The following is a 25,927-nucleotide window of genomic DNA, read 5'->3' as shown; positions in this document are numbered from 1 at the left end:
GAAAGATATAATAGCTAGCAGAGTGGGGCCATGTAACTAATAAAATGATACCTTATCATTATTATTCCTTAGAAAGGCTATCATGACCAAACTTCAAATTACTTCTAGATTAATGTTAGAATTGCTGGACAACAAAATGTCTTATCATTACTTTAGTTTTAGAAGCGCCATATTTTAAGAGATTTCTAAATTTACCGTTAAATCAACAAAATAATTAAGTAAGCACTTGTACATACACATATATACACGTATATAGTGTAACCCTGAGGCACATAATATATACTTGTGTACCACAAGTGTTGGATCACTGAGGTGGGAGAAATAAGAACTTTTCTCCCATTACCACCATGCCGTACGCAATGCTGACGAGTCCCAAAGAGGACGAAACAGCTGTCCACTGCTAGGCTGGTGTGTTACCTCAGTCTGGAGATGAGCAAAGTGCACATACCTGAGCGTAGTGAGTCCGGTTCACTAATAAACATAATTAAAATAATTAAGGTATAAAATGTTGGTTTTTACTGAGAACCATCGAAAAAGACTATTCGTTTGTTTTACAAAGGAGATATATCGAGAGTGCATGCATACACACTACTTGGTGAAAAAAGAAAGAAAATGATTTAACGACTTCAATTTTTTTATCGTCAGCATTGCGGCTGTGAACCAAGCGTTTCGTACTTCATGTAGTGTGGTAGTAGATTCTCCTCTCCTGGTGTTTCTGGTGAGCGGTGAAGAAAGCGATGTAATACTCGCTCCAGCCCCCTGTACGTACGCGGATGAGATCATACTGCTCTGGATTTCGCTGTGCATTAGTGAAGGTGTCAGGGTTGGCGCAGGTAACTGACAAAGGAGATATATAACCAGCGTAAACATAAATTTATAACAAACAAAACATTACATGATTTTACATCATTAAATCATTACATGATTTTAGCTCGCGCTACTTGCGTCACGAAAATAAAATCATAAATTCTTGTTGTAGACTAGTACTCGTCGAAATACAACTTTTAATGTACTTATCAAAATTTTTACTACATGGGGCATTTGTACTACATGTAACGTGCGACACCAGTTCTGTACTCCCATTCAGCACTATATTAATTATTTCGTTGAAATTTGTGGCTTTGGCTGGATCATGGAAGATTTGCTTAGATTGCTAAAGACATCAATTAGTAAATATGTAGTTATAAACTATGTGTAAAGTTCAACAAACTTGGCTCAATTAAAAATTCCAAGATTTCTCCCCGGGGGGGGGGGGTACTCCCTATAATGGCCTATACGGGGAGGCTCCGCCCGAAAGGGGTACCTTTTTCAGGCTTCAGGTATATGAAAGGGTAGGGATTTCACAAGTTTAGGTATACGGAAGGGTATGGAAATCAGTCATTTAGGTTTTTGAAAGAGCCTTTTAATAAAAAAATTTCGAGCAGATGCAATTTATGGCTGTATAATTTCAGTTTATGAAGCGCTACTTGAAAATGAAAAGAAAACGTTGTGTTTTAATTCTATGCCATGACTTTCAGGTATATGAAAGGGGCACCTTTTTTTCATGAAAAGATATACGAAAGGGGTACAATTTCTGGCAAAATGGTATATAAAAGGGTAAGGGGTAGGAGCTCGGGGCGGAGCCTCCCCGTACAAAAGTTTGTTGAGTACCCCCCCGGGGATTTCTCTTACTCTATATAATTATGTTCCTGCGTTTCGCTCTAACAATGCCCTGAGTATTTGGTCAAACCGGTGCTAAGTAGCTTACCTGTCAAGATATTTCCTCCAATGCCATTCTGGTTTGCATAATTCGCCAAAAATGCTACCATGTCGCTTTCTTTGAAGTTCTCGTCAATTTTCAGGTCAACCTCTGCACCGTTTGCGAAACCAACGTTAATCGAGGGCATTTCCCAACTTTTAAGTGATCTTAAACACAAATGCATAAGAAACATGAACAAATATTAGGTACTGATAACAGCATTAAAAAATTTTTAAATTGAGGAAGGAAACAACAAAAATTAAAATGTATTTATAAAAAATGAAAAAAAAAAAAATCGGTATTAATTTATGTACAATGAAAAATTCAGATACAGAGAACCATTCAGTAATGCGTCTTCAAGAGGCCCAAAGATATTTGTTGCTCTTGGTTTCTCGGGCAGACCGTCTCAGACAGAAACACCACTATAGCTAAAACAAGCTGCGCTTAATTATAAGCAAATAAGTTCTTGGCTTTGGTGATGGTAATGTATGGTAGTGATAATGTATGAGTAGTGTTTCGAAGACGTATCATAATTATGTACTACGTATTCTTAGAGTAAACTTCTTATGAAGACAAACAGAGGCGAGCATATTGATACGTTTATACATCTGTCTGGATTTGACAAAACGTGGACTCCGGGGTCCGTGCATGAAGGTCGACGCAGAAATTTGAGGGAGGGGGGGGGGGCAGCGTCAACAACCCCGTGGGCAGGTAGCCCGTGCCCTGACCTAACACCCTAGGGAGCCCTGGGTCAGCTGTTGAATTGCAATCCAGCTGGGGGGGGGGGGGGGTGGCCAAAGTCAGCTTTTTGGCTTGTTTCCGCAAAGACTTTGCTTTGAAATGTGGCCAGGACTGCTCCCGGCTTTTAGTTTTCTGGGGGCTGGGCTCAGTCGCCTTGAGGCCTCTGAGAGCTCAGCTGTGACCGGGCATTGGAAGGCTTCCTAGCAGTGCCCCTGGGCTCTCTCAAACCCACAGGGGAAGGGAGGGGAGGGCTAAGAAAGTGAGTGGCCCCTGGCAGTTCTGGGGGCCTTGTTTTCTTAAATCAGGACAGACATAGTAATAGTTCGTTCCTTCCTTCTTCTGATAGATAATGAGTCCCAACCAAGCTTCTGTCAAACTTGATATACCAGGATAACTCTAAGGGAGCGATCTTGCAGTTTCTTAACTTTCACGCTTTATTAGTTGATCACTTATTTCTTCTAAAACAACATTATAATCAAAGTGTGGTTCTTTGTATGTTTTAATTTCAGTATTCTTGGGGCTGGGGTGTTCAGACATCGTATCTCCATATTCATAATAAATCTTAACTCAATCTTTTGCAGGTTTAAGCCTTTAAAATTGCAACTCTTTCTCTCCAATAATATAATAAGTAAAATCGACCCAGAAAAATTCTACTGAATCTATATTTGGCTTACACTTACTTGTAGATATCGAAGCTCTTAGGTATGGACGGTTTATCCATTGGAGTCGGAGCAGCGCTCAAGTCTGATGCAATAGGCGAAGCTGCGCGCCGACCATCAGCGGAAGCCGCGCAGCCTGCTCCCCATCCAACGTATCCTTCAAACGTCCCGGCTCCTGTCGGCAGCAGCACATCCCATGGCGCATTGGAAACCGAGTACTTCGTCTTCAAGCCGTCAATCAATCCCTTCAGCGGTTGTCCATCTGGAGCATCGCGGGCCACCTTCTTGATAACCGTTGAAACCTGCTCGGCCAACCAACTACAAAAGCGACACAATGCAAATTAAAATTTATAGCGGTGATTTGGGTACTGGGTATTCGTAAGGGTGGACACTAATTTATGCCAAATCACCTGGGATGGGCTATCATTCCATCAAGAGGAGTAGCTTATACTCTTAGCCATTTCTTGCAAGAGAAAATGGGGATTATTGCCGCCAGCATGAATTATTTGGCTCTTCGATCCCTTGGATTTGAACAGACTTCTCAAAACGTCAGTTCAACTTAGAACTAGTCAAAACTATTACAGGTTTCTCTGTTCATAAGACCAGAGTTTTTTTTCTTGCGACGATTGCTTGGTATGCCGGGAACATCAGATTCCAAAATTGTTAGTGATTGGAAAAAAGGGATCCAAGAAATTGTCCAAGAATGAATTCTTACAAAAATTAGTAAGGAAAAGCAAGCGAGAACACCTTTCGTTTTCCGTTCTTAAAAGAATGGATGAGTTATTCAAGGTAGTAAATTAGTTTAACACTCGAAAATACGAACTAAACCTAAACTTAGCACTGTCTCGTTGGGCAACTTCTTGTTTAAACTAACCTGGCGATACTTTGAATGTCTGCGTTTTCTGCACCATCGCTGGTTCCAAACTTCGGCAGCCTAAGTGCCCTCTCGCGCACTTCCTTGTAGGTGTCGGACAGCCGCTGACCACGCGTGGTTCCTGCAACCTCATCGTGGAAAGGCTCTTGCATGTTGTATCCCCAGTCGCACTTGAGACAACGAACCAACTCGGGCAAGGAAATCACGGCCGAGTCGTGATCAAAACACAGCCGTTTAATGGCGTACAGAGCGTCGACAGTGTTGGCGAAGGAGATGAACTGGACACCAATAATAGTGTAGTTTGCGCCGCCGTTGTAAATGTCCCGCTTAGTTTCCAGGCAGCCACGGATGAGGGAAGAGAGCAGAGGACTAGGGCAGAACTCAACAATGTTGCCATAGTTGAGAAGAAGAAGGAAGATGCTGTATTCTGTTCGCACACGGAGATGAAGAGCAAAGAGTTCCTTGATCTAAATGGAGAAAAATGAAATAGTTATTTGTGCGCTCTATTGTTCTCTGTGCCTTGTACTAGAAATTATTTTTTGATAAAGTGGAACGTTGGTTCTGTATATATTTAAGCTTATTAGCCAGCTTAATTACTTATGAAGCGACGTTCCTACTGCCCGAAAGGTGCAGAGGACGTTTCCCCGGTTACAAACTTGAACGTATTTATGTGCGAGAAATAACGTCCCGATCTCCTTGAAAATGATTGACTGATTGATTGATTGATTGATTGATTGATTGATTGACTGATCGATTGATTAATTGATTGATTGATTGCATTCTGTAAATTCCTACGAATAACACGGATCATCTCCCTCCAAAAAATTGGAACCTCATAAAAAATATTGATAAAAACCTTTTCAAAGCTTTCAATTTCCTCTGGATGAGCTGTAGGCAGTGACTGAGGTACCCCTTCCAAGAAGCCAGCTCCAGCGAGCGCATAAGTGGAGCCATGATTGATTGTCATCTCAAGAACTTGCAACAGAGGCACATAAGCCAACGAAAAGTCCGTCTCTCCTGGGAAGATTGGTTCATAGCATCCATCACAGGCGTAGTTTCGCGCGCTTTTCAGGCTCACTGGGAGGTCTGGTGTCCCTGATTCAATTAGGCCCTGTATCAGGTGGTCATCATGGGGGAGGATAGGATGGGCCCCTCCGCTGAGAAGTGCCTTAGCTGCCTCCTGGAGGACCTATGCAAGAGCAAATTATAATGGTAATAACCAGCAAAAGCAACCTTTCACGTGATAAAATATTATATTTCTCAGGGGAAACAAAACAACATAGCTCCCTATTCAGGCCGTGCCTTTTGAGACCCGCGCGCGGCAAAGTTGTTTGATCAGAAGGATGTAGACCAGTCCTTAAGGCCAATTAATCATATAAATATAACTATTATTTAATATTATTCTAAACTGAGTAAGGTGTCGCGCTTTCACTAATAAACGAGACATTATCACAAAGTTACAAAAAAACTTCCTTAAAGAGCTACTTAGCTTCTTTACTCATCAAACTGGAGTTGTGTTCTCCGTGCGAAGGTGATTCAACTGTGATTATTTAAGTGAAATGCAAGTCGTCTTCAAGTGAACAAAAATAATGACTAGTTAAGCGTACCTCTTGTGGCATATTCTTATGCATTCTCAGGGACAAACATGGAGCATTAAGCGGAAGCCTGCGCGAGGCCTTTAAGCACATAATAGTGATGGCGTTGCAGGCATCCTGTGGGATAGCTTCTTCGTTAGCCTTGTAACCTCCTACTGTGATCTAAACAGAAACAAAAACATACCATCATAATCCAGTGCTAAAATGTCAATTTAAAAACATGTGGTCTTGATTTTTAGCCCCATTATTTTTCTTCATAAAATAATTCATTCTTTTGACCGCCCTTGTTTATCATTGAACCAAAATGAACCTCGATTCATTTATGTCCTATTTCCATTTGCAGGAAATCCTAGTAGAAGGGTTTCTAATGATAAGACCATTTAACACATGAAAGACCTTCATGTTACTAAAACCAAACGTCGCGTAAATCGGCTCATAACTAGAAGAAAAATAACTCCCGACACGCTCTTAGAGAGACTGAAATTTTGTGTTCTTTCAGGAACTCATATGGGTTTCTGGTGCTATACAAAAGCATCAGCTTGGTGTTATTTTTTTGATCAGCTCGTACCAATTTCAATGGCAAAAGAAAATTACCGCAATTTTGACAAAGGCAGTTGTATATAAGCGTACACGAACTGTCCCCACCTGTTGAACCCACTGATTTATAGTGTCTCCATTAGGAAACATCCCTGTACTGGCGTAAGGCACGGCAGTCATGCCCCAAGCACCCATATCATTCAACAGTCGTGAGTTGAGATGCACGTGTTCACAAAGCTTGACAAACAGGCAGTCAATGATCTCCTGGGCCTTCTCAGTAGGGGTCCCCTGGAGGAAAGGCTCCAAGAGCTGATCAAGACGTCCAATGGATGTGGGCTCCCCTGACAGGTGAAGGCAACAGTGATAGGAGAACAGCAGTTGAACAGCTTCAATGAACGTCTCTGGGCGGTCAGTTGAGATCTTGTTCATTCGTTCTTCAATCTGTTACGAATGAATGAATGAATACACTTTTTGAGTCTAATGCTTGCGTGCGCTTTGCGCATGCGCATTAGACTCTTTGTTATATGAAAAAAGCTGTTAGCAATCCCAAGGGAATGGTTCGGGATCGATAATCGTTCGCTGTAATGTAGAAAACAATGATCAGCTGCAAGAACGGACTCCGTACGGACACGCACGATTAGTTTCAATTAAAAACAGCCAATCAGCGACACGTGTTCCCACGCATAATTAAAAGTTCTTTCTCAAGTCACGATTATTCAACACTTGAACAGGACGTAATAATTTTCCAAATAAGACATTTGTAAGCTTTTTGTGAAAATAAATCTTCGTTTTCAGTTCAGTTAAGCACTTGTGTTTTCAAGCAAGACGTCTTTGAGAAAAAATATTTCGACGGCGACTCGCGTTTATTTACACAATGCGACCAAATATTTATTTTGTTTTAAAAAATAGAAAACTTTACCTCGTATTTTGTATTTAAGTCATTCGAATTTTGACCAATTTTTTCTTTACAGTGCAAAAAAAAACCTTCAAAAATAAAAGATGTACATGGATAAATGTAAATCAAGTTACGCGACTAAATCAAAATGCGTTTGTTTGGCCGCTTTGCAGTATTACACTGTCCCGGCCTTTGCCATACACTGAAATCGAATTCCATGCTTTTACGACTCTCAGAGATCTTAAGTTCTTCTTACAGCTAGAAAAATCATAAAATGGTTACATTGATATGGAAGTGATGATTCGCGATATTTGTACATCATGATAAACAGTCTTCGCTCCTGTGTATGGTAGCTCGATAATAATTGCCTAGTTTCCAGCGTTCAAAAGGTCATCATTATATTGACGTGAGCATTTACACCCGTTTTTAGGAAAATCTGTCACTAAGTGCTTACAGTACAATGGAGTAACAGTCACTATTTCAAGTGCTTTTATTGCAAAATCTGTTTCAAGAGTCATCATCAAAATGGTGAAAAATCTGAAAGAAAACGATGTGAAGTTCTTCAACCCTTGTTGTAATGAACATGCTTTTTGTAAATCGTCACGCAATCTTCTCCAAATGTTTAATCGTTTCTGCTTTTACGGACAATACGGAAGAAGTAACATCAACTCCTGTTCATACTTTAAATTTTGTGAAGCATATAACATTTATGACTGTTTCGTTTTCATCCATAATCATCCACGATGCCCCTAGCTTGCTATAAGCATTTTAAATTAAACTCCCGAACACAAACCTCTAACCAATTTTAACCGGCTTACGAAAACCGCGCAATCTGTATCACTATGCCATACGGCATTAGACTCATGTCACCCTTGGTGACCTATTTTTTATAGTGTCGTTAGTATTTAGCTTATAAACTAATTGGGGACACTTTTTACATTAGAATATATCTCAGCTACATAAAGTTAAAAATATTTACATTTAAATTCTAGGAGAAAACCTAACCAACATAGATAAATCAGGAGCAGGATAAAGATAAATAAATGAATAAATAAATGAGAATAGACAGGAGCCCATCAACTGGAGCCTCCATACGTACTGTACCCTTGAGTCAACCCTTTCCCGTATATTTTTATTTTTAGAAACACATTTCCCGCGAAATCATTGCTCCTGCGGTCAGACCACATGCAGCGCAGCTAGGGCGACGATGTAAAAAAAAATGGCGGTCAATGTCGTACGCACATTTCCTGTCCGTTTTCCTTTATAATTTTATCTACTTTCCTGATTTTACAGCCGAGAGAGCCTGGTTTACTCGTGAATGAATAACGGTTAAAAGTTAATTAATAAACCACTTTTTTGTCCTTGAAACTAAAGTCAGTTTAGTCATGGCGTTGATCGGGGGTTGATAGGAAATGTGTTTTTGCTTCAGTTGCTTGTTTGAATCGTTCCGATTTCTGGTTTGCACGGACTTATTACATGCAGTGTTAGACGTAGACAGTACTGTGAGATTTGACGCTGGATTTGTAAGATCTATTCCCGAACGAAAGCAGAAATAATTTAATATGGCCGAGCTGTAGCGAACGCGTGTTCTTTGATACGGCGACAAACACTATAAACGTGATGCTTCGATGCAAATTTTGACTATCCGTATGCTCCAAGATCCAGCCAATATAAGATCATCATGCTTCGAATAAAACCTCAGGAAAATGATATGTGTTTGTGTCTTCTAAAGTCCAGCAACTGGAATTATGGCAGAGATCGTTGAGTCGCTGTTGCAGAGGTGAGATATTGCGCATCTTACAATTTTAAAATTATACGCGTACAGGCCAACGGCCTGAATGTTACGTCTTTCTTCGGTTAGAGACCGTGCCATCCGCTTATTTCAATCCCCGTACATTTCTTTCGCTTTGTATGTTTCCAAAGAGAACTCTTGTACTATCTGGAGAATTCTAAAGCCGAACGGGTCGTTTAGCCGGAACGGCTGTTTACTGCTGTTTAGATTCTAATGTTTGTCTAGTGCCTTCGCCACGAAGGACCTAACCTGTTAACCCTAAGCGTTCACAAGCTAGCGCTTGTCTGAATTATTGTCACTCAGAGTTTTGAATGCCTTGTAGAATTTGATTTGCAATGTGTTGGTACAGGCCAAAGTGCGTACCTTGTTTATAGATTTATACCATTGTTACGTTCGTTTGGTGTGAATGTTTACAACCCAGTAAAATTTATTGTTCGCAACAACGATTAGAATTAGAATCGATCAAGCTTTTATCAAGCTGCCTTCTTATCAGAAGAATTACACGGCAAATAATATTGACCGATCTGTTACGCCTACCCATCATCTTTTCAAAATATATTCGTAATTTCGCAGTTGCGAGATCGGTCTCGGCGCCTTTCGATTCGAATAATTGCTCTTACTTTTTTTGACAGACCTGTACAAAATTCCGCAGTTTTTTTTTAGTCATAGCATTACTTGATGTCATCCTTTGAAGAAATACTGAATTCAGACGACGAAAAGGAACATCATTCTGCAGTCTTCCGTTCTTTAATATTTCGCCATTGTTTTAGATATCACAGCTTGCGTAGCCACAGCGGAATGCAACAAATGATTGACAGAGGCGCGAAATCTCCAGCGAGAGACCCCGGGAGATTAGTTCTAAAAATAAATTAATACGGGAAAGGGTTGACTCCAAGGGTTAGTATGGGAGATGAAGGCTCCAGTTCATGGGCTCCTGGAATAGAATATTAACTTTAAAATATAAGAAGTGTGTTACCGACAGTAAAGTTCATAAAAGTTCATTAAAACATGATTTTCTTAAGGCGTTATGTAGGGAAGGTATGTCTCTAAAGTAGCTTTCTAGACCAAAGCCGAATTCCCACAAGAGTTAATGATATTTCCCCTGGATGAGATGGTAGTCTATCAGGCAAAGGTCTCTTCTTCCTCCTTTCCGCTCCTTCCCCCCCCCCCCCCCCCCCCAAACCCCAGTCCATCCCACATGCATTTTTGTCAGGTATTCTAACAATTTTCCCGTGACAATTTATACTCCTGTGTGTAAAAGTGACAATGTAAGAGTAAGTGTCTTGCCACGAACGCGACACAATGATCCTTAGACCTATAGATGCGGAGTCCAACTAACTATTTTTATTTTACCCAGACTCTCTCACTTGATTTAGTGTAAGCATGTTCAAATATGATCCTTAAGATTAACCACATCATCCATTCATTTAGTTCTCTAGATTATCTCGTTTTAAGCCAACATAAGTATGCTACATATTTCCCAGACTTAGAAAAGCTTGTTAATGATGAATAAGATCGCATTTTTATCACTATAGCAACTCGTTCTTTTTTTTAAAGAGGCGAGGGCTGTAGGGACATAGAATGATACTAGATCGTGGCTCACAGCTTTTTACCAGATCACGTTTCATGAAAAAAAAAAAACAGTTATAACGCATTTCCCGCCAAAACAATGTCAATTCATGGCCGACGCAAATGCCCTTTAGCAACTTAATTATTGTACGTTAAAAATAAGGATTTACAATACACAAAAAATAAATTATCGTTCGTTCAGGACTTACCGTTTTCAAGTGTGCCCGCTGGGCATCAGACAACGCAAGGTCACTGTTCTGAGCACAGTGTCCTGCCAGGTATCCGAAGTTTTTCATGTACTTCTGAACTCCATCCAAAGCTAGAATACAGGAAGTGACAAATTCTTGCTCTTCTTTGGTCTCTCCTTTGTTGGCGATCATTTCCTCTTTCATTTTACCGAGACCTTTCTGCAGGAGCGTCTCAAAATCTGGGATCACGTGACCCATTCCTGCTGCCTCGCTCAGCCCCTTGAAGAAGGCTGGCATCGTTTCTTCTTCGCGGAGATAAGGCATGACAGCCTTACCAAGCCCCAAAGAGAAGCACCTAGGCATTCTTCCCAAGATGAGCTCATCCGGATGAAGGTTAAAAGTGTCAGCTTTTCGGCCAAAGAATGTCGGATCTTTCAGCTTAGCAGCTTTGTTTGTGGTGAGCAGCCTTCCCAAGGACACCTTTATAGCCCATCCTTTCCGAATCATGATAGAAGCATTCTCAAAAATGCTCCTCTTTTTAACCGATGTGGCAGTGAGAAGATGAGGGAATTTAGGCATCTCACGGCGCTTGAACCACTGGTCGTTCCACTGTTGAAAGGCGTAGTCCAGCAGGCCAAGCACTCGGTCACTGGGTGGGTCTCCGGGACTGTATCCACCGGTAGTCATACGATAGAGGTATTCCTTCTGATTGTAAAACAAGTAGTCGTTTGTAGGACTTCGTACGTTCCAAAAATCTAAGATCTCAAACCTGTACAAGATAAAGAAGATTGAATGAAAAACAACGTTAAATGATATTATTATACCCAAGCTAAAGCTATTGCAGAAGCAAGACACGTGTTATCTTTAAACATGAAGCCATAAGGATTTCTTCTACTCTCCTTGGTGGGATGCTAGACCATCACAGGTTACCCCCATTTTATTATATAAACATCAGTGAATACCAGGATCTTCCCGTCATCTCACGGATCATGTGTCGATTCGCATTTCTGACAGTGCCCTGTCGATGCCAAGTATCGATTTGTCACATCTTCGGATCTTCCTCGCTCTTCCATCTGAGTTCGAATGTTCGGCTTCGCACCTCACAACATTTCAATCTTATCTTCGGAATGGTCCATCTTCGAAATCGTCAACATCGTATTAGTAGGTTATATAATACAGAATATTACATGTCGAGATGAATTTCTTCTCGTTCGATTCCCACTCTTCCTGCCTCCTCGTGAGATTCGATACCTCGATATCATATCTCCCGCAACATTAATATTATATATATTCTCAGTTTGTACCAAATATTTACCAGTCCCTCTCTATACGCCGTGTGGATCCACGCACTAGAGAGGTTAAGCATGATGCTTATTTTCCCGCAAACGGCAAAAATTTAACTTCGTCCGTCTGCCGTTTGGCGTTCGTACGCGGAAATGAGTAGTTTTGTGTTTGTCGTGAATGTGGGATTTTTCCCCTATTTTTATGAGGATTAATTTTAGAATTCCATAAAAAGGTAACAAAATGAAAGACAAGCTCGCGTTTGCCGTTTGCCGTATAACGTCATGCTTAATCTCTCTACTGTGAGAGTAAAGTGTGTTCACGCAAAACAAAACACAAAGAATACTGTAGACCCGAAAAACCTCTTAAAAACAGTGCCGTAGCAAGGGTAAAACACGAGCGCCGGGGCGGGCCGCTGGGGGTCTGGGGCTGCCCCCTCGGTCTGGCGGTGCTTTTCCGCGTCTCCGCTTTTGTGTTTCGCATTCGCGATTCTCCTCACTGTCTCCACCACTGAGACACTGCACGTCATAGTGCCGACCGCTGTCTTCATCTGGCCAGCAGTCCCTCGGTCATCGTCGCGTCCTGTGGGGCGCACTCCCTCGCGGAGAGTACGTGTTCCCTCTCGGGGCTTCCATTCAGGTCTGTTTCCTGCGGGGGGGGGGGGCCCCCCTCCCCCACTGAAAAACCAGCAGGCCACAGCCCCAAAGCGCGCACATTTTTATTTAACAACAAAACTGAAAATACTTGTATAGCTCATTTGAAATTTTTACAAAGCTATGTAAACTCCCTTCAGCTACAGTGCATATCAAATGGTAGGTTTAACTGCTGAAATACATATTAACCGTGTGGGTAATTTCGACTTAAGAAATTCAGCATTGTAACTTACAACTTGAAATTCTAACAAGGCGATGTGGAAATGAAACAAGAAAGAGCCTAAAGCATGTTACGTTCTAGATGACTCTAACATAGCTACCATAAAGACGGAAAAAATGTAAATAAGCATTTTACCTTCGTTCCTTAAGGGTGGGTAACTTCAATTCCTCAGCACTGGGCACATACCAGAAGGTTCCCTGGAGAGGCTGCACAGCACTGATCAACCTATCAGGTGTCACCTCACCCATCTTGGACTCCTTGTCATTTCCAGCGATGTTTTTCAGGATCGTCTTGAATACTTCTGTGGTGTTACACATGTGCATGTACATCAGTCCTTCTTCTCGGCCTGGTTCTTTCTCCACGTGACCGTATGGCATTGATACGCGAAACACGCGCGGATGCCTGAGAAGGCCATTCACCGGTGGAACGTCCTGCACCACGTGCACGCGTGCGATGTGGGCACGTTCGTCCGTGTGAGGAACAAATGTGTCGGTGGCAGACTTCCTTCCGATCATGTCTTCTTTTTGGATCTGTTAAAATTTAATTGAAGTTACTATTCTTTAAAGGACAAATGTCACGATATTTTAAGTTATTTTTCTGATTACTTTCAAATTGAAGGTAACCTCAAAATAATAGTTGTTCGACATAGAAAAACAACAAAGGAGGAACAAAAACGCAAAAATAAATAAGGATGGTTAAGACTGACGAAGATTAAGACGGATTACGATCGACAAACTTGAAAAAAAAAAACGGGCCAATTTTTTAAAGATGTGTTATCTGTGACGTAGCTCCTTTAATTTAATATTTCTGTTGACACAAATTGTATTTCATCGCATACAGGCTGACTGTTACTATTATTTAGTTAGACGTAACCCTTTTCACACCAAACTTTTATCATGCATTAAAAGCTATAAGTTTTTTTGTTGCCTTGAGAAGTCCAAAAATTAAGCCTGTTTCATTTACGCCGTTCTCGCTTTTCTCTGCAATCTGTCCGCAAAAACTACACTAAGGAATTCAAATACATTTTTATCAGTCAACTAAAGTGGTTTTCATCTGTTTAATCCTGTCGCAGCTAAGTCTTGGAGGGTAGGGGATAGGTTATTCAGGTTAAATACTGATGGGAGGTGGGGAAATCCTATCTTTTTTTATATCCCAAAAATACCCAGAAAAATGTTAAAATATTGTCACAAATACTGCATAATATGCATGTTCATCTCATCTCATCATCTCTCTTTTCCCTTCCATCACTTGGGCGGCCTCCCCACGCACACCTCTCATTTTGGTTTGTAAATCCTATCGATAAAGTCATCATGTATTGCACAGATAAGCTCAATTTGATACCTGTCAGAGTATCACTACCGCACCCGTCCTCTAACAAGACCAAATACTGAGCAAAACTCTTACTCAAAAATACAGCGTGAACGAACCTTAGATATCCTTTACTTTTTCCTGTAAATTAAAATGTAAGTACCCAATGTCTCTTCCCCCAGAGAAAAAACCTAGCTCGGCAGTAAACGTCAACTTCCTTCAGGCCTGAGAATAACACTGGCAGTTATTAATGAAAGCCTGTTAGCTGAAGTAGGGCAAACATATCATTTACCTTGTCCATGCTACCAATGACCGTCCAGTTAAACTCAAACTTCTGTGACAGCAGGTACGTTGAACCAGGGTAACCTGACAGGGCTCCATCGTTTTTCACAATGTAGTTCTTGATGCTTTCCGCGTCACATGGATTTGCCACTCCATCCGTGAAAGAGTTTTGGAGGATCCGCTAAGAGACAGAAAACCGGCAGTTTCTAAGTGTTGAGGATGATGCGATCAACAAGTGAACGTAGGAAAACGAAGGATTCAAAAGACAATAAACAACACCCAAACCGGACCAAGATATACTGCCCCCCTCAATAACAACAACAACAACAACAACAAAACAAAGGGAAAACCAGAAAGGTCGGGTTGTAAAATTAAACAGTCTGTAATCTCATAATATCAGAAGATTTCTACTTTCTAGTAAAGAACACTTTCTACAAAAGAACACCAAGTCGTCGTTCTGGCCACATATTTCCACATCTGTAGCCTTCAGTGAAATAGAGACATAGGAGACACATAGGAGACACAAGAGAACATTTAGTAATGGATTTGGTTGCACAAGAACACCTACATCTGTGACGTCTTTTTAATAAATCGACGCTTCCATAAGGGGACACTAAGTTAAACATGTATCCTCTTAGGTTCTTTTTAGTAATTCATCTGAATGGCTGTATCCCCGGAGGAGGGGGGGGTAATCCCTATAATGGCCTATTCTGGAGAGGCATCCGCCCGTAGAAGGGGTACCTAAGCCGGGAGTCGGAATACTATATTAGGGTAGGAATTGCACGAGTTTAAGTTCATATTAGAAAAGGTAACGGAAATCTAGACCATTTGGCTCATCTAAAAGGGCCTTTAACTTAAAATATTCCGCACAGATGAAGTTAATGGCTATATTAGTTCAATGTTATTAAGCGCTAATCATGAAATATAACTAAGAAACATGTCATGTTTAAGTCTAAACCACTGTCCTTTCCAAGGTATATGGACGGGTTTAAACTTTATACGATTAAATTATTCGAGTAAAAGGCTATACGAGCAGGGGTACAATTTCTTGTCAAAATGGTATATAACCAAGCATTAACGGGTAAGAACTAGGTGGCGGAGCCACCCAGAACAAAACCTTCAATGCTTTGGGTCCCCCACCCAGGGATGAATAAGTAGTTATCATCTTCATACCATTCAATGCCCTACCTTACTAGGAGGCTGTGATTTTGTCACATCAATTTTCCTGCAATAACCGTTCATTTTTTCATGAATGTAATCAAGAACTTTCTCCAGTTCTCCCTGTACGTCTGATTTGAGTAAGAAGAACACATCTCCTCCAGTGTCCAGAAATTTCTGGGAGTCAGGAATAAGTCGTCTTCCTGGATCTCGAAGTTCTAGATTTGCCAATTTAGGGTCATCTTTATTCCACTTGCTCCACTGGTTTGGGTCAAATGCAACATTGGCTCTAGTGCGGGAACCTATAATTTAACGACATCTAAAAGCTTAATGAATAGTCCAATATGGGAAGTATCCCCCACTCCTAGAACCGGATGGCCTTCTTTCCATCCCCTGCCAACCCTCTCTGAGCTCCTCTTGTCTCCTTTCGAGCTATTGCAAATCTATCCCGCCTCTGACAGATGATAGCACTCAAAGAACAAATGAAATTGTTACGATACCTTGTCCTTCGGCTTCTTCCAGTTGTAGCGCATAATTTATGACGTCACAAGCTGCAGCCACGATTGCATTGTGTACTGTAGGGTCGTCCACATTCAGGTCTTTCTTGTAGAATGCAGTAACAAAAATGCCATACTTTGGTTTGCCGAAGAGTAAGCCACGTTGAGCTTTGTGAAGGACTTGGTCCTCGACAATATCCTTGAGAAATAACAGCAAAAATAAGTTTAATTTTAAGGCATGGTTGAACCCCCAGGTTGAACCTTAGTAACGATATGGTTTAAATTCCATGGTCGTCCCCAACCATAATTGAGACGAATTCTGCTGAAAGTTCGAGCAAAAAGTGCAAAACTTAATTACCAAAAATCTACTCATAGCACGGTGACATTTCTAAACTGTTTAAAACAGCTCAATGTAATTCATTTCTCGAATTGACCCCGCTATTAAATTTTAAAGCATTCTCGAGAAAGTTAATGTTAAAGGAGGTCCCCGGCCCGCGCCCCCCCCCCGCCCCCCCCCCCCCCGCCCCCGGGCCCCCCCCCCCCCCCTCCGGCCCCGGCCCCCCCCCCCCCCGGCGGGCCCGCCTCTCTCCTTTACCTCGTTAAAAAAGTTAAAACGCTTGTTATTTTGTTTTGAACCGACGTGAAACGTCCATTTGAACTAAAATATGGAGAACTTCAAATTCGACTCGTTTTTCTCTTACGGGGTTAGCTCAAGCTATAATTTCGATAAGTTCCTCTAACTGCGATTACAACTGTGACCATGCTATCAGCTCTTTTTGGTAACGTTATTTTTGCCTATATTGCTCGAACGTTCGGCAGAAACCATCTTAAATCGTTTTCATTTACGCTAACTGAGTTGCAATTAGAAATAATTTGACATGTCAAACTCTTCAAAGTGTTAAAATCGCAGTAAAGTTTGACCAAGTTTCGACAGTTAGGAGCCCCGAAAGTAGCCATAAAATTTCACAGTTGTTTACAAACCGCGAACGTAACTACCGCGTGCGATAGTAACGTAACGATATTCCGAAAGAAGCGACCTCAACATTTTCGTCCCCAGAGCCACTTGTCCCTCTAAGCCGGCAAAGCCTGAGTACGAGGAATGGGTGGCACAGGCTTCGCCGGCTAAGAGGAACAAGCGGCAGTCTGGGAACAAGAATGCGACCTCAAATGCTTTAGGTACGTTATGGTTAAAATCATTGTTAGGAACCCATGTTACTAACTGATAGCTGTCATTTTCATGTCTTGTCGGTAAAATAACTTGTCTACTGAGAGATAAGAACCTGTCAAAACTTTATTAGCTATTTTCTCAAAATGTTTGACTTTCCAGCAAGAGGCTCTGACAAAATGAGGAAATGAATAAAAACGTGTCTTTTTCGACAACATAACAAAATATCTTACCTCAGAACTCATCTTGGATTCCTGTTTTCTAAAAAATAAAAATGTATAAAGTGCTTTGTTATTCCAAATTCACCACCCTAGGGTTGGATCGAGTTATTATAGAAGCCATAATGAAAAAAAAGGGCCCGGAAACCATTCCTGTTGGCAAACTTCACGCAATTAAAAATCCACCGTTCAGAGCTGACAATAGGCACTTGAGAGCTGCGGGGGTTGAAAAAGTTTGTCTGTCGACTGACTCTTTTCTATCGTGTCGAAAAAAATTTATCATTTAGGAATTTTGATCGGTCAAAAAAAAAATTCATCGGTCGTAGGCAAGCGTTTACTGACCCGTTTTCTTTAGAAACCCTAAACAAGACAGCCTGCGACAGACTACTTCGGTCTACAGTGCAAACGGTTCTCGCCCTTTATATAACAAGTGAGCTTTATTATTATTTTTTTTTTGTAACAGTGGCGTTTTTGCCTTCTCAGTTCTGCTATTTTTTTGCAGTAAAGAGATCAGTTTAAATTTGTTGAGGCACGAATTGAAGATTTACAGAATTTCTCATTTCGTGACTATTAAACCTGACCGCGCTGCGCGAAAAGAAACAAAGTGACGATTCAATATTTTGCTAAGCATTGTCAGTCTAATGCAAACAGTTCTTTATTATAGTCGGCCTGCAGTTTGCTTGCGGTTAACATATATTTACTTCTGTTTGCTTGCGCTTAGCATTTATTTTTTGGTAGGGCGACTTTATGTTGGCAGCCATCATGTTGACTTGCCCCTATTGTCTCATATGACTGATGTGAAAATAATAGACTATAATTACACAGCACAACTTTCTCAGGCGTCAACTACATGACATATTTACACAGGTAACCAGAATTTCATAAGCTGACGGCAAGAAGCTAATTTTAACCCTTTAAGCGCCAATACCCACATACAAATTTTCCTGACTTATCTCCATACATTTTCTTTCAGTATTAGCTAGAACAATGTGTTAAAAGATCAAAGCAATTTGCCTTTGGTGATCATTCTATTAATTCTCGTAACATTTTTTCTTGATGAAGTTTTCATATAGGAAACAGAGCAGGAGTTTTTCCGGCATGCAGTTTTATGTACACACCTCAAAGCCTTCTCAGGCATTGAATTTTTTCTTAGTCGTCTCTTATTAAAACATTTACTCGACCGATGAAAATTTCTCCAACCATGCAAGGACATTTCTCGATCAATTAGTGTTCTCGACTGATCAAAATTCGTAGAAACGCCACAGTTTGGGCTGGGCTAGCCTCCCACGAGTCGTTCTTAGGGGCGATCGTGTTTCACTCCTCCCGATCGCCCCTAAGAACGACTGTGTGGGAAGCTAGGTCTGAACAAGCCTAATGTTTTCGACTGATTGTTCACTATATCAAGTATACATTGTCAATGGAAAGAGAGGTTTAATTTTGCATCTCGCTAGCTTATATGACACCTGGACTTATCTGTCCAAATCTATTACTAATGCAAAGAACAATTTTGACAATCATTTTCTAGTATAGTAAACACTTGAATTTTAGGCGAAATTTTACTCCTTCTCAACCTCCATGTGCATCGCATTTGTCCAGCAACATTGCAAAATCGTCAGAGAACTGGGGCTTCTGAGTTCAACACCCATCCGCGTACCAATTTGAAATAAATTAAACTTGATCTGGCCTAGCCTGTAAGGTTGAAATTCTGGGAAAAGATCACGTGACTTACCCCAGAAAATATTCATGGAAAGAATATTGAACGAGATGTCCTAATAAAGACCCCTTACATGAGACAAACAACACTGCTGGATGCGGGGGCTGTTATACGTGATGTATGAGACCCTTTGCAGAAGACAAACAACACTGGCTGCGGGGGCCGATATCCCAGAGGAGACTTAAAGATTAAGATGATGGGAAGTAAATTATTCGCTTGGTTGCTGGATCATTGATTCGCTAAGAAAATTCCGTTGCGGGTCAAAAATTACCAAGTGTTTCAAAGTAGCAAAACAAAGCCAAAATCTTTAGCATTGTTCTTAATCTGGGTTTGGTTAGCAACAGTGCGTCTAGATTTGCATGATTGTTAATCGTGCGGGGGTAGTTTTTATCTTTGTATTTGATTAAAGGAATCTTGCATACAGTCAACACAAAATTTTCCTTTTTTTTCAGTTTGCAAGCTGTTCTTCTATGTCTGGAAGAAAAAGGATCTATTGAAAGAGCCATAATGAAGGATTAATATTTATATGACTATAAGCTGTCTTTTATCTTAAGAATTCAAATACAAGTTTTATGCTTGCCACGTCACTTATTGCTGTACTAAGAGCGCTAGCATTTGTAGCTATTTGTAGCTAAATACTTGGCAAGCACTCTGCAGTTTCTGGCTCATCTACAGTGCTCACTAAATATTTCAGGGCAACCTGAAAATATGGTGCGGGTTTTTTGTCGTGAATAGTTGTACAGTGTAATTGTGTGTGTAAACAAGTTTGCAAAATTGCCAAATGATTCGGAACCGTAGGGCTAAGCTTATTGTTTCGAAATAGTGGTTTTCCACAACTTAATCTTGGTTTGATCTTTTTCTTCAACTCTCTATGTCTTCAATTACGTAGGAGATTATGTTGACGATGGAAATTTAGCTAAAACTGTGCTCAAAATTGTCCTTGCCATAATATCAACCACACCTTGATTTATATATTGAAACTCTTCAACCCTATCTAGGATCCACTTCGCTAACTGAGACAGAGCAATAAGCCAAAACTTGATCACATTTGCTTTAACTCGTTAGTTCTAACTACGCCTACCTGAAGAAGCTCAGAAGTCCTGACACGTTTGTGGAAGAGCGGACGTAGAACGATAGATACAGATAACGAAGAATAAGTGTTCAGTTTATCTACCACCAAACGACTTGAGTTCATTTGCAAATCGTCTAGTCAATAATAAATTTATTCATTTAAATAAGTTTTGATTGGTTGAACACAGTTAGTTCCAATAGCCTGATTTTTTATCAATTCTCCTTACTTATCGACCTACGTTTCTTTTAATGTTAGCTCCGAGAATTTGATTCGCAATCACACAATGATCCGCTTGCAAATCGATTACATTTAATTTTGGCGTCCGCCACATTACAAGAACAAAGAATGCGCTAACACGCATTGCACATTGTATATTTATTAGTGATTATGTCTACAAAGGTTACATGCTTATTTATCTCATATGTGGTTTGTATGGAGTGATCCTCTGGGTGAGAGTAGCTCTGAAAAGAACTGTTACTGGTGACTGACATTTCGACAACCTGAGCGGAAGTCGTTTTCAGAGTCATGTTGAGTTCCGCTCAGGTTGTCGCAACGTCGGTCACCAACAACAATTATTTTTAGAGCTACTCTCACCCGGACACGCTATACGAACTACTGATACTCCTGGGTTTCAAACCATTTACAAAATTTCATGTGTGTTAGTTAGAAACAGAAAATGGCAAGCATGTTTTCATTTTCTCAGTACGCAAGTATGGCCGTTTGGGAGAGCCAGAAAGCTTTTGGAACACTGTGCTCCTGGCGAGGGTTTACACAAGCTCTTTCGTATTCTCTCACACTTTTTCGAGTCTTTGTTGAGTGTTTGTAGCAGTCTGTGTAAACAAGAGGTGTTTGTTCTTTATTTCTTTATCGTCTTTTATAAAATAAAGCCGACAATCTGCAACCTTCTTAACAGAACCTCGTGTAAAGCGCGACTACAGGGCCAATCAGATTGCGCGTTATAATGCTCAAAACTCTGTTGACTGTGCGCTGAAAGATGCAGCGAAAAATGGTATTTTATGTCAGTGGGGTAGGTTTCTTCCATAGGTCCCATGATACTGTTAATCCATGAATCGGGACCCTGTCTGAATCTTTGACAGTACTAGCTAGTAAAAGAATATCCGACGGAATAACCCATATTTCGACCTGTTAGTTCATCCATTGACGCTTTCATATTTTTGTCCAAAGCCTACCGTCTTATTAATTATATGCGTTTGTGGTTTCAAGGCCAGGCTACAGTGTTTTTCCAGAAGCACGTTTGCAAAGTTGTCAAGCTCTTTACGACAAGAAACTCAGAAATAACGTTTTGCATCTCTGATCTTATAAAAGTTTTCTTCAACTGGAAACCCAGCAAATGAAACAAATAGATCGTGTGCAGGGCAATGGAAAATTGAAAAGTCGCAGATATACCCTAGAAAATTTTTATGGACAATTATTGAACGAGGTGACCTAATAAAGACCCCATCAAGACAAACACGACTGGCTGCGGGGGCCGATATAAGTGATGTACGAGACTTAATAAGACCCTTTGCAGAAGGCAAACAACACTGGCTGCGGGGGCCGACATAAGTAGAAGTAGAAGTAAATTATTCGCTTGGTTGCTGGATCATTGATTTGCTAAGAAAGTTTCCGTTGCGGGTCAAAAACTACCAAGAGTTCAGGTAGCAAAACAAAGCCAAAATCTGTGGCGTGGGCAGAGTGTCAGGATTTGCATCATTATTAATCGACTGCGGGGGTAGTCTTTATATTTGTATTGAAGGAATCTTGCATGCAAAACACGCAATTTTTTCATTTGTTTTATTTTTTTCAGTTTACCCATATTTTGGATTTTGTTTAACATATTTCATATCTTGGATTTTAATCTAGGGGTGGGTCATTCCAGTTGTTTGGAATTTAAAAAAATCTACATTTAAAGAGCCAAATATTTGAACATAATAAGCTGTTTTTAAATTTGTACCATTCAGTGAGTTTGAAAAAGAGTTGTCATTACCAACTTTCACGGCTTACGAGCATCCAGATTTGTATACATAGTGGCAAATTTTCGTTTTTGCTTGCCAAGTCACTTTCGCCCATAAAACATATACCACCATTGACAGTTGGTACCGCAGAAAAGGCTTAAAATACGAACAGCATATACGACAGGCATATACAAAGTGCAGTTCATCTGTCTTGGTGGTTTTATTTGTTCATGCACTCGCAGTGCATCTTTTTATCAGTTTTCTTGAAGTCACAGTTGCTCGCTGAAATTGTTCAACATCTTCTAGAAAAAGTTCTGCGAAGTTATGTTTTTACAATGAACAACTTACATGGCCGACGGGCGACGATGAAGATATATACTAAACTGTGCTACCTTGAACATATTCGGCGCCAACCTTGTTGCTGTAAAATCTTTGTAGCTATTTGTAGCTAAATACTCTGTTTCTTTTATGTCTCTTGACGTAATGTTACAAGTTGCTCACTAAATATTTCAAGACAGGCTCGAAATATGCCGGTGAGGGATTTTTTTCCCGTGAATAGTTCTACAGTGTAATTTGTATATGTAAACAGGTTTGCAAAATTGCCAAATGATTCGGAACCGTAGGGCTAAGTTTATTGTTTCGAAGTAGTGGTTTTCCACAACTTAATACTGGATTAATCTTTTTCTTCAACTCTCTATGTCTCCGAATACGCAGGAGATTACGTTGACGGTAAAATTTCAGCAAAAACTCTGCCCAAAATTTTCCGTGCCATAATATCAACCACACCTTAATCGATTTATATTTTGCAACCCTTAAACCCGATCTAGGATGCACTTCGCTAACTGAGACAGAGCAATAAACCAAAACTTGATAAAAATTCTCTGTAACTCGTTAGTTCCAACTACTCCTACCTGAAGATGCTCAGAGGTCCTGACGCGTTTGTGGAAAGGCGGACGTAGAACGATAGATTACGAAGAATAAGTGTTCAGTTTACTTACCACCAAACGACTTGAGTTCATTTGCAATTCGTCTAGTCAATAATAAATTTATTCACGAAGGGAAATTTAAGTACCATTAGCAAACCTCGCTCCCAGGGTCCTAAGGAGTGAGCACCCTGGGAACGAGGTTTTCCCGTTAGCTTGATTTTTTATCAATTCTCCTTACTTGTCGACCTACGTTTCTTTTAATGTTAGCTCTGAGAATTTGATTCGCAATCACACAATGATCCGCCTACAAATCGATAGTATTTAATTTGTCAGTTGGGTAGGTTCCTTCCATGGGGCCCTTAATCTATGAATCGGGACCCTGTATGAATCTTTGACAGTAAAATAATAACCCTTGTTATTTCATCCATTGACGCTGCTTTCATACTTTTGTCCAAGCCTTTATTTGGTTTACAGTGTTTTTATAGAAGCACGTTTGCATAGTTGTCAAGATCTTTGAAACTTTTAATGTTTATTCTTTTCACGTTTTAAGTCGTCTCTTATCAAAATATTTACTCGACCGATGAAAACTTCTCAAACCATGCATGGACTTTTCTTGATCAATTCATGTTCTCGACTGATCAAATTCGTAGAAACCCCAAAGTGTGTTCTCGGCAGGCCAAATGTTTCCGACTGACTGTTCACTATACTATCCATTGTCGATAAAAAGAGAGGTTTAATTTTGCATCTCCCTAACTTATATGACATTTGGACTCATCTGTCCAAGTCTGTTACCAATGTCAAGAATAATCTTGTCTATTCTTTTCTAGTATACACTTGACGTTTAGGAGAAATTTTACTCTTTTTCAATCTCCATGTGCATCGCATTTGTCCGGAAACATTGCAAAAACGTCAGAGAACTGGGGCTTTCAAGTTCAACATCAATCTGCCCGTACCAACTGAAAAATAAACTAAACATGATCTGGAGTAAGGTTGAAATTCTGGAAATAGATCGTGTGCAGGGCAAAGGAAAATTGAAATGTCGCAGATTTAACCCAGAAAATGTTTACGGGCAAATGTTGAACGAGGTGACCTAATAAAGGCCCCATCAAGACAAGACCCTTTGCAGAAGACAAACAACACTGGCTGCAGGGGCTGATATAAGTGTTGTACGTGACTTAATAAAGACCCTTTGCAGAAGACAAACAACACTGGCTGCAGGGGCTGATATAAGTGTTGTACGTGACTTAATAAAGACCCTTTGCAGAAGACAAACAACACTGGCTGCGGGGGCTGATATAAGTGTTGTACGTGACTTAATAAAGACCCTTTGCAGAAGACAAACAACACTGGCTGCGGGGGCTGATATAAGTGTTGTACGTGACTTAATAAAGACCCTTTGCAGAAGACAAACAACACTGGCTGCGGGGGCTGATATAAGTAGAAGTAGAAGTAAATTAATCGCTTGGTTACTGGTTCAGTGATTTGCTAAGAAAGTTTCCGTTGCGGGTCAAAAACTACCACGAGTTACAAAGTAGCAAAACAAAGCCAAAATCTGTGGCGTGGGTGGGAGTGTCAGGATTTGCATCATTATTAATCGACTGCGGGGGTAGTCTTTAAATTTGTATTGAAGGAATCTTGCATGCAAAACACGCAATCATATTTTTTCATTTGTTTTTCTTTCAGTTTATGATATTTTGGATTTTGTTTAACATATTTCACATCTTGGATTTGAATCTAGGGGTGGGTCATTTCAGTTGTCTGGAATTTAAAAAAATCTACATTCAAAGAGCCATATATTTGAACATAATAAGCTGTTAAATTTGTACCATTCAGTGAGTTTGTAAAAGACAATTGTCATTATTACCGACTTTTACGCCTTACGAGCATCCAGATTTGTTACTTAGCTTAGTGCCAAATTGTTTTGCTTACCAAGTCACTTTCGTCCAGTGAAATAATACGAGTATTAGGAGTTGGTACTAAAAATATTGTAAGACTTACTTACGAGTAGCACATTTATGGAAATCAAGCCTAAACAAAGTGTATGTTGATCTGTCTTTGTGGTTTATTTGTTCACTCGCAGTACATCTTTTTATCTGTTTTCCCGAAGTCACAATTGCTCGTTGAAATCGTTCAACATCTTCTAGAAAAGTTCTGCGAAGTCATGTTTTCACAGAAGGATAACTTACATGGCCGACGGGCGACGATGAAGATATATACTAAACTGTGCTGCCTTGAACATATTCGGCGCCAACCTCATTGCTGTACTTAAAATCTTTGTAGCTATTTGTAGCTAAATACTCTGTTTTTTTTATGTCTCTTGACGTAATGCTACAAGTTGCTCACTAAATATTTCAAGACAGGCTGGAAATATGGTGCAAGTTTTTTTTTTCGTGAATAGTTCTACAGTGTAGTTTGGATGTGTAAACAAGTTTACAAAATTGCCAAATGATTTGGAACCGACGCTAACCGTGGGCTACGTTTATTGTTTCGAATTAGTGGTTTTCCATGATCTCAACTTGTACGTGTTTATCTTTTCCTTTAACTCTTTATGACTCCGAATACGCCGGAGATTATGTTAGAGGCGAAAATGCATTTATCACTGTGAGCTAACTGTGATAAAAATTGTTCGTGCCGAAATCCTGATCAACCACACCTTCGATTTATATTTTGCAACCCTTTAACAAAGGTGAATTACCATTTAACCGTGCGATCTAGGATCCACTTCGCTAACTGATACAAAGTAATAAGCCAAAAATTGATTACATTCTTTACTGCACCTCATCAGTTCAGACTACTTCTTACCTAAAGATGCTCAGAGGTCCTGACGTGTTTGCGAAAAGGCAGCCGTAGAACGATAGATTACGAAGAATAAGTGTTCAGCTTATTTACC

General features: G+C 40.3%; 1 protein-coding gene and 1 long non-coding RNA gene across 6 annotated transcripts in view; one reads left to right on the top strand and one right to left on the bottom strand.

The window, feature by feature from the left end:
- Positions 1-24,181, top strand: part of LOC144639277 (uncharacterized) — a 26,377-nt gene extending 2,196 nt beyond the window's left edge. The window contains exon 2 of the long non-coding RNA XR_013568096.1: positions 23,865-24,181. This is a non-coding gene — a long non-coding RNA (uncharacterized LOC144639277). The remainder of the gene's footprint in view (positions 1-23,864) is intronic.
- On the bottom strand, positions 493-25,927 carry LOC144639218 (indoleacetate decarboxylase-like). Of its 5 annotated transcripts, XM_078498496.1 has the most exons (15): positions 23,082-23,093; positions 20,166-20,224; positions 17,386-17,413; positions 15,991-16,186; positions 15,521-15,792; positions 14,343-14,513; positions 12,878-13,272; positions 10,610-11,357; positions 6,253-6,585; positions 5,620-5,769; positions 4,869-5,201; positions 4,013-4,479; positions 3,160-3,456; positions 1,748-1,905; positions 493-837 (listed from the first exon to the last, which is right to left on the bottom strand). In XM_078498496.1, the coding sequence occupies exons 3-15, from the start codon at positions 17,395-17,397 to the stop codon at positions 677-679; spliced, it is 3,693 nt and encodes a 1,230-aa protein (XP_078354622.1). In that variant the 5' UTR covers positions 17,398-17,413; positions 20,166-20,224; positions 23,082-23,093; the 3' UTR covers positions 493-676. The 5 variants fall into 5 exon arrangements, with proteins under 5 accessions (XP_078354622.1, XP_078354624.1, XP_078354625.1 ...); XM_078498498.1 differs by lacking the exons at positions 20,166-20,224; positions 23,082-23,093 and adding an exon at positions 25,840-25,927; XM_078498499.1 differs by lacking the exons at positions 20,166-20,224; positions 23,082-23,093 and adding an exon at positions 25,840-25,854 and having other exon boundaries at positions 17,386-17,406.

This window comes from Oculina patagonica, chromosome 14, assembly GCF_052425735.1.
Source record: "Oculina patagonica isolate OP01 chromosome 14, crgOcupat, whole genome shotgun sequence".
In the NCBI taxonomy this organism is placed as follows: Eukaryota; Metazoa; Cnidaria; class Anthozoa; order Scleractinia; family Oculinidae; genus Oculina; species Oculina patagonica.
The sequence above is the reverse complement of the archived record's forward strand: the minus strand, read 5'-3'. Positions and strand labels throughout refer to the sequence as shown.

Bases quoted from the DNA above. Each gene is read 5' to 3' on its own strand.
- LOC144639218 (XM_078498495.1), bottom strand. From the start codon at position 20,279: ATGAACTCAAGTCGTTTGGTGGTAGATAAACTGAACACTTATTCTTCG. The intron at 16,187-17,385 runs GTAAGATATTTT...TTATTTCTCAAG, and splicing joins AATCCAAGATGAGTTCTGAG to GATATTGTCGAGGACCAAGT. The intron at 5,770-6,252 runs GTGGGGACAGTT...GTTTCTGTTTAG, and splicing joins TAAATCAGTGGGTTCAACAG to ATCACAGTAGGAGGTTACAA.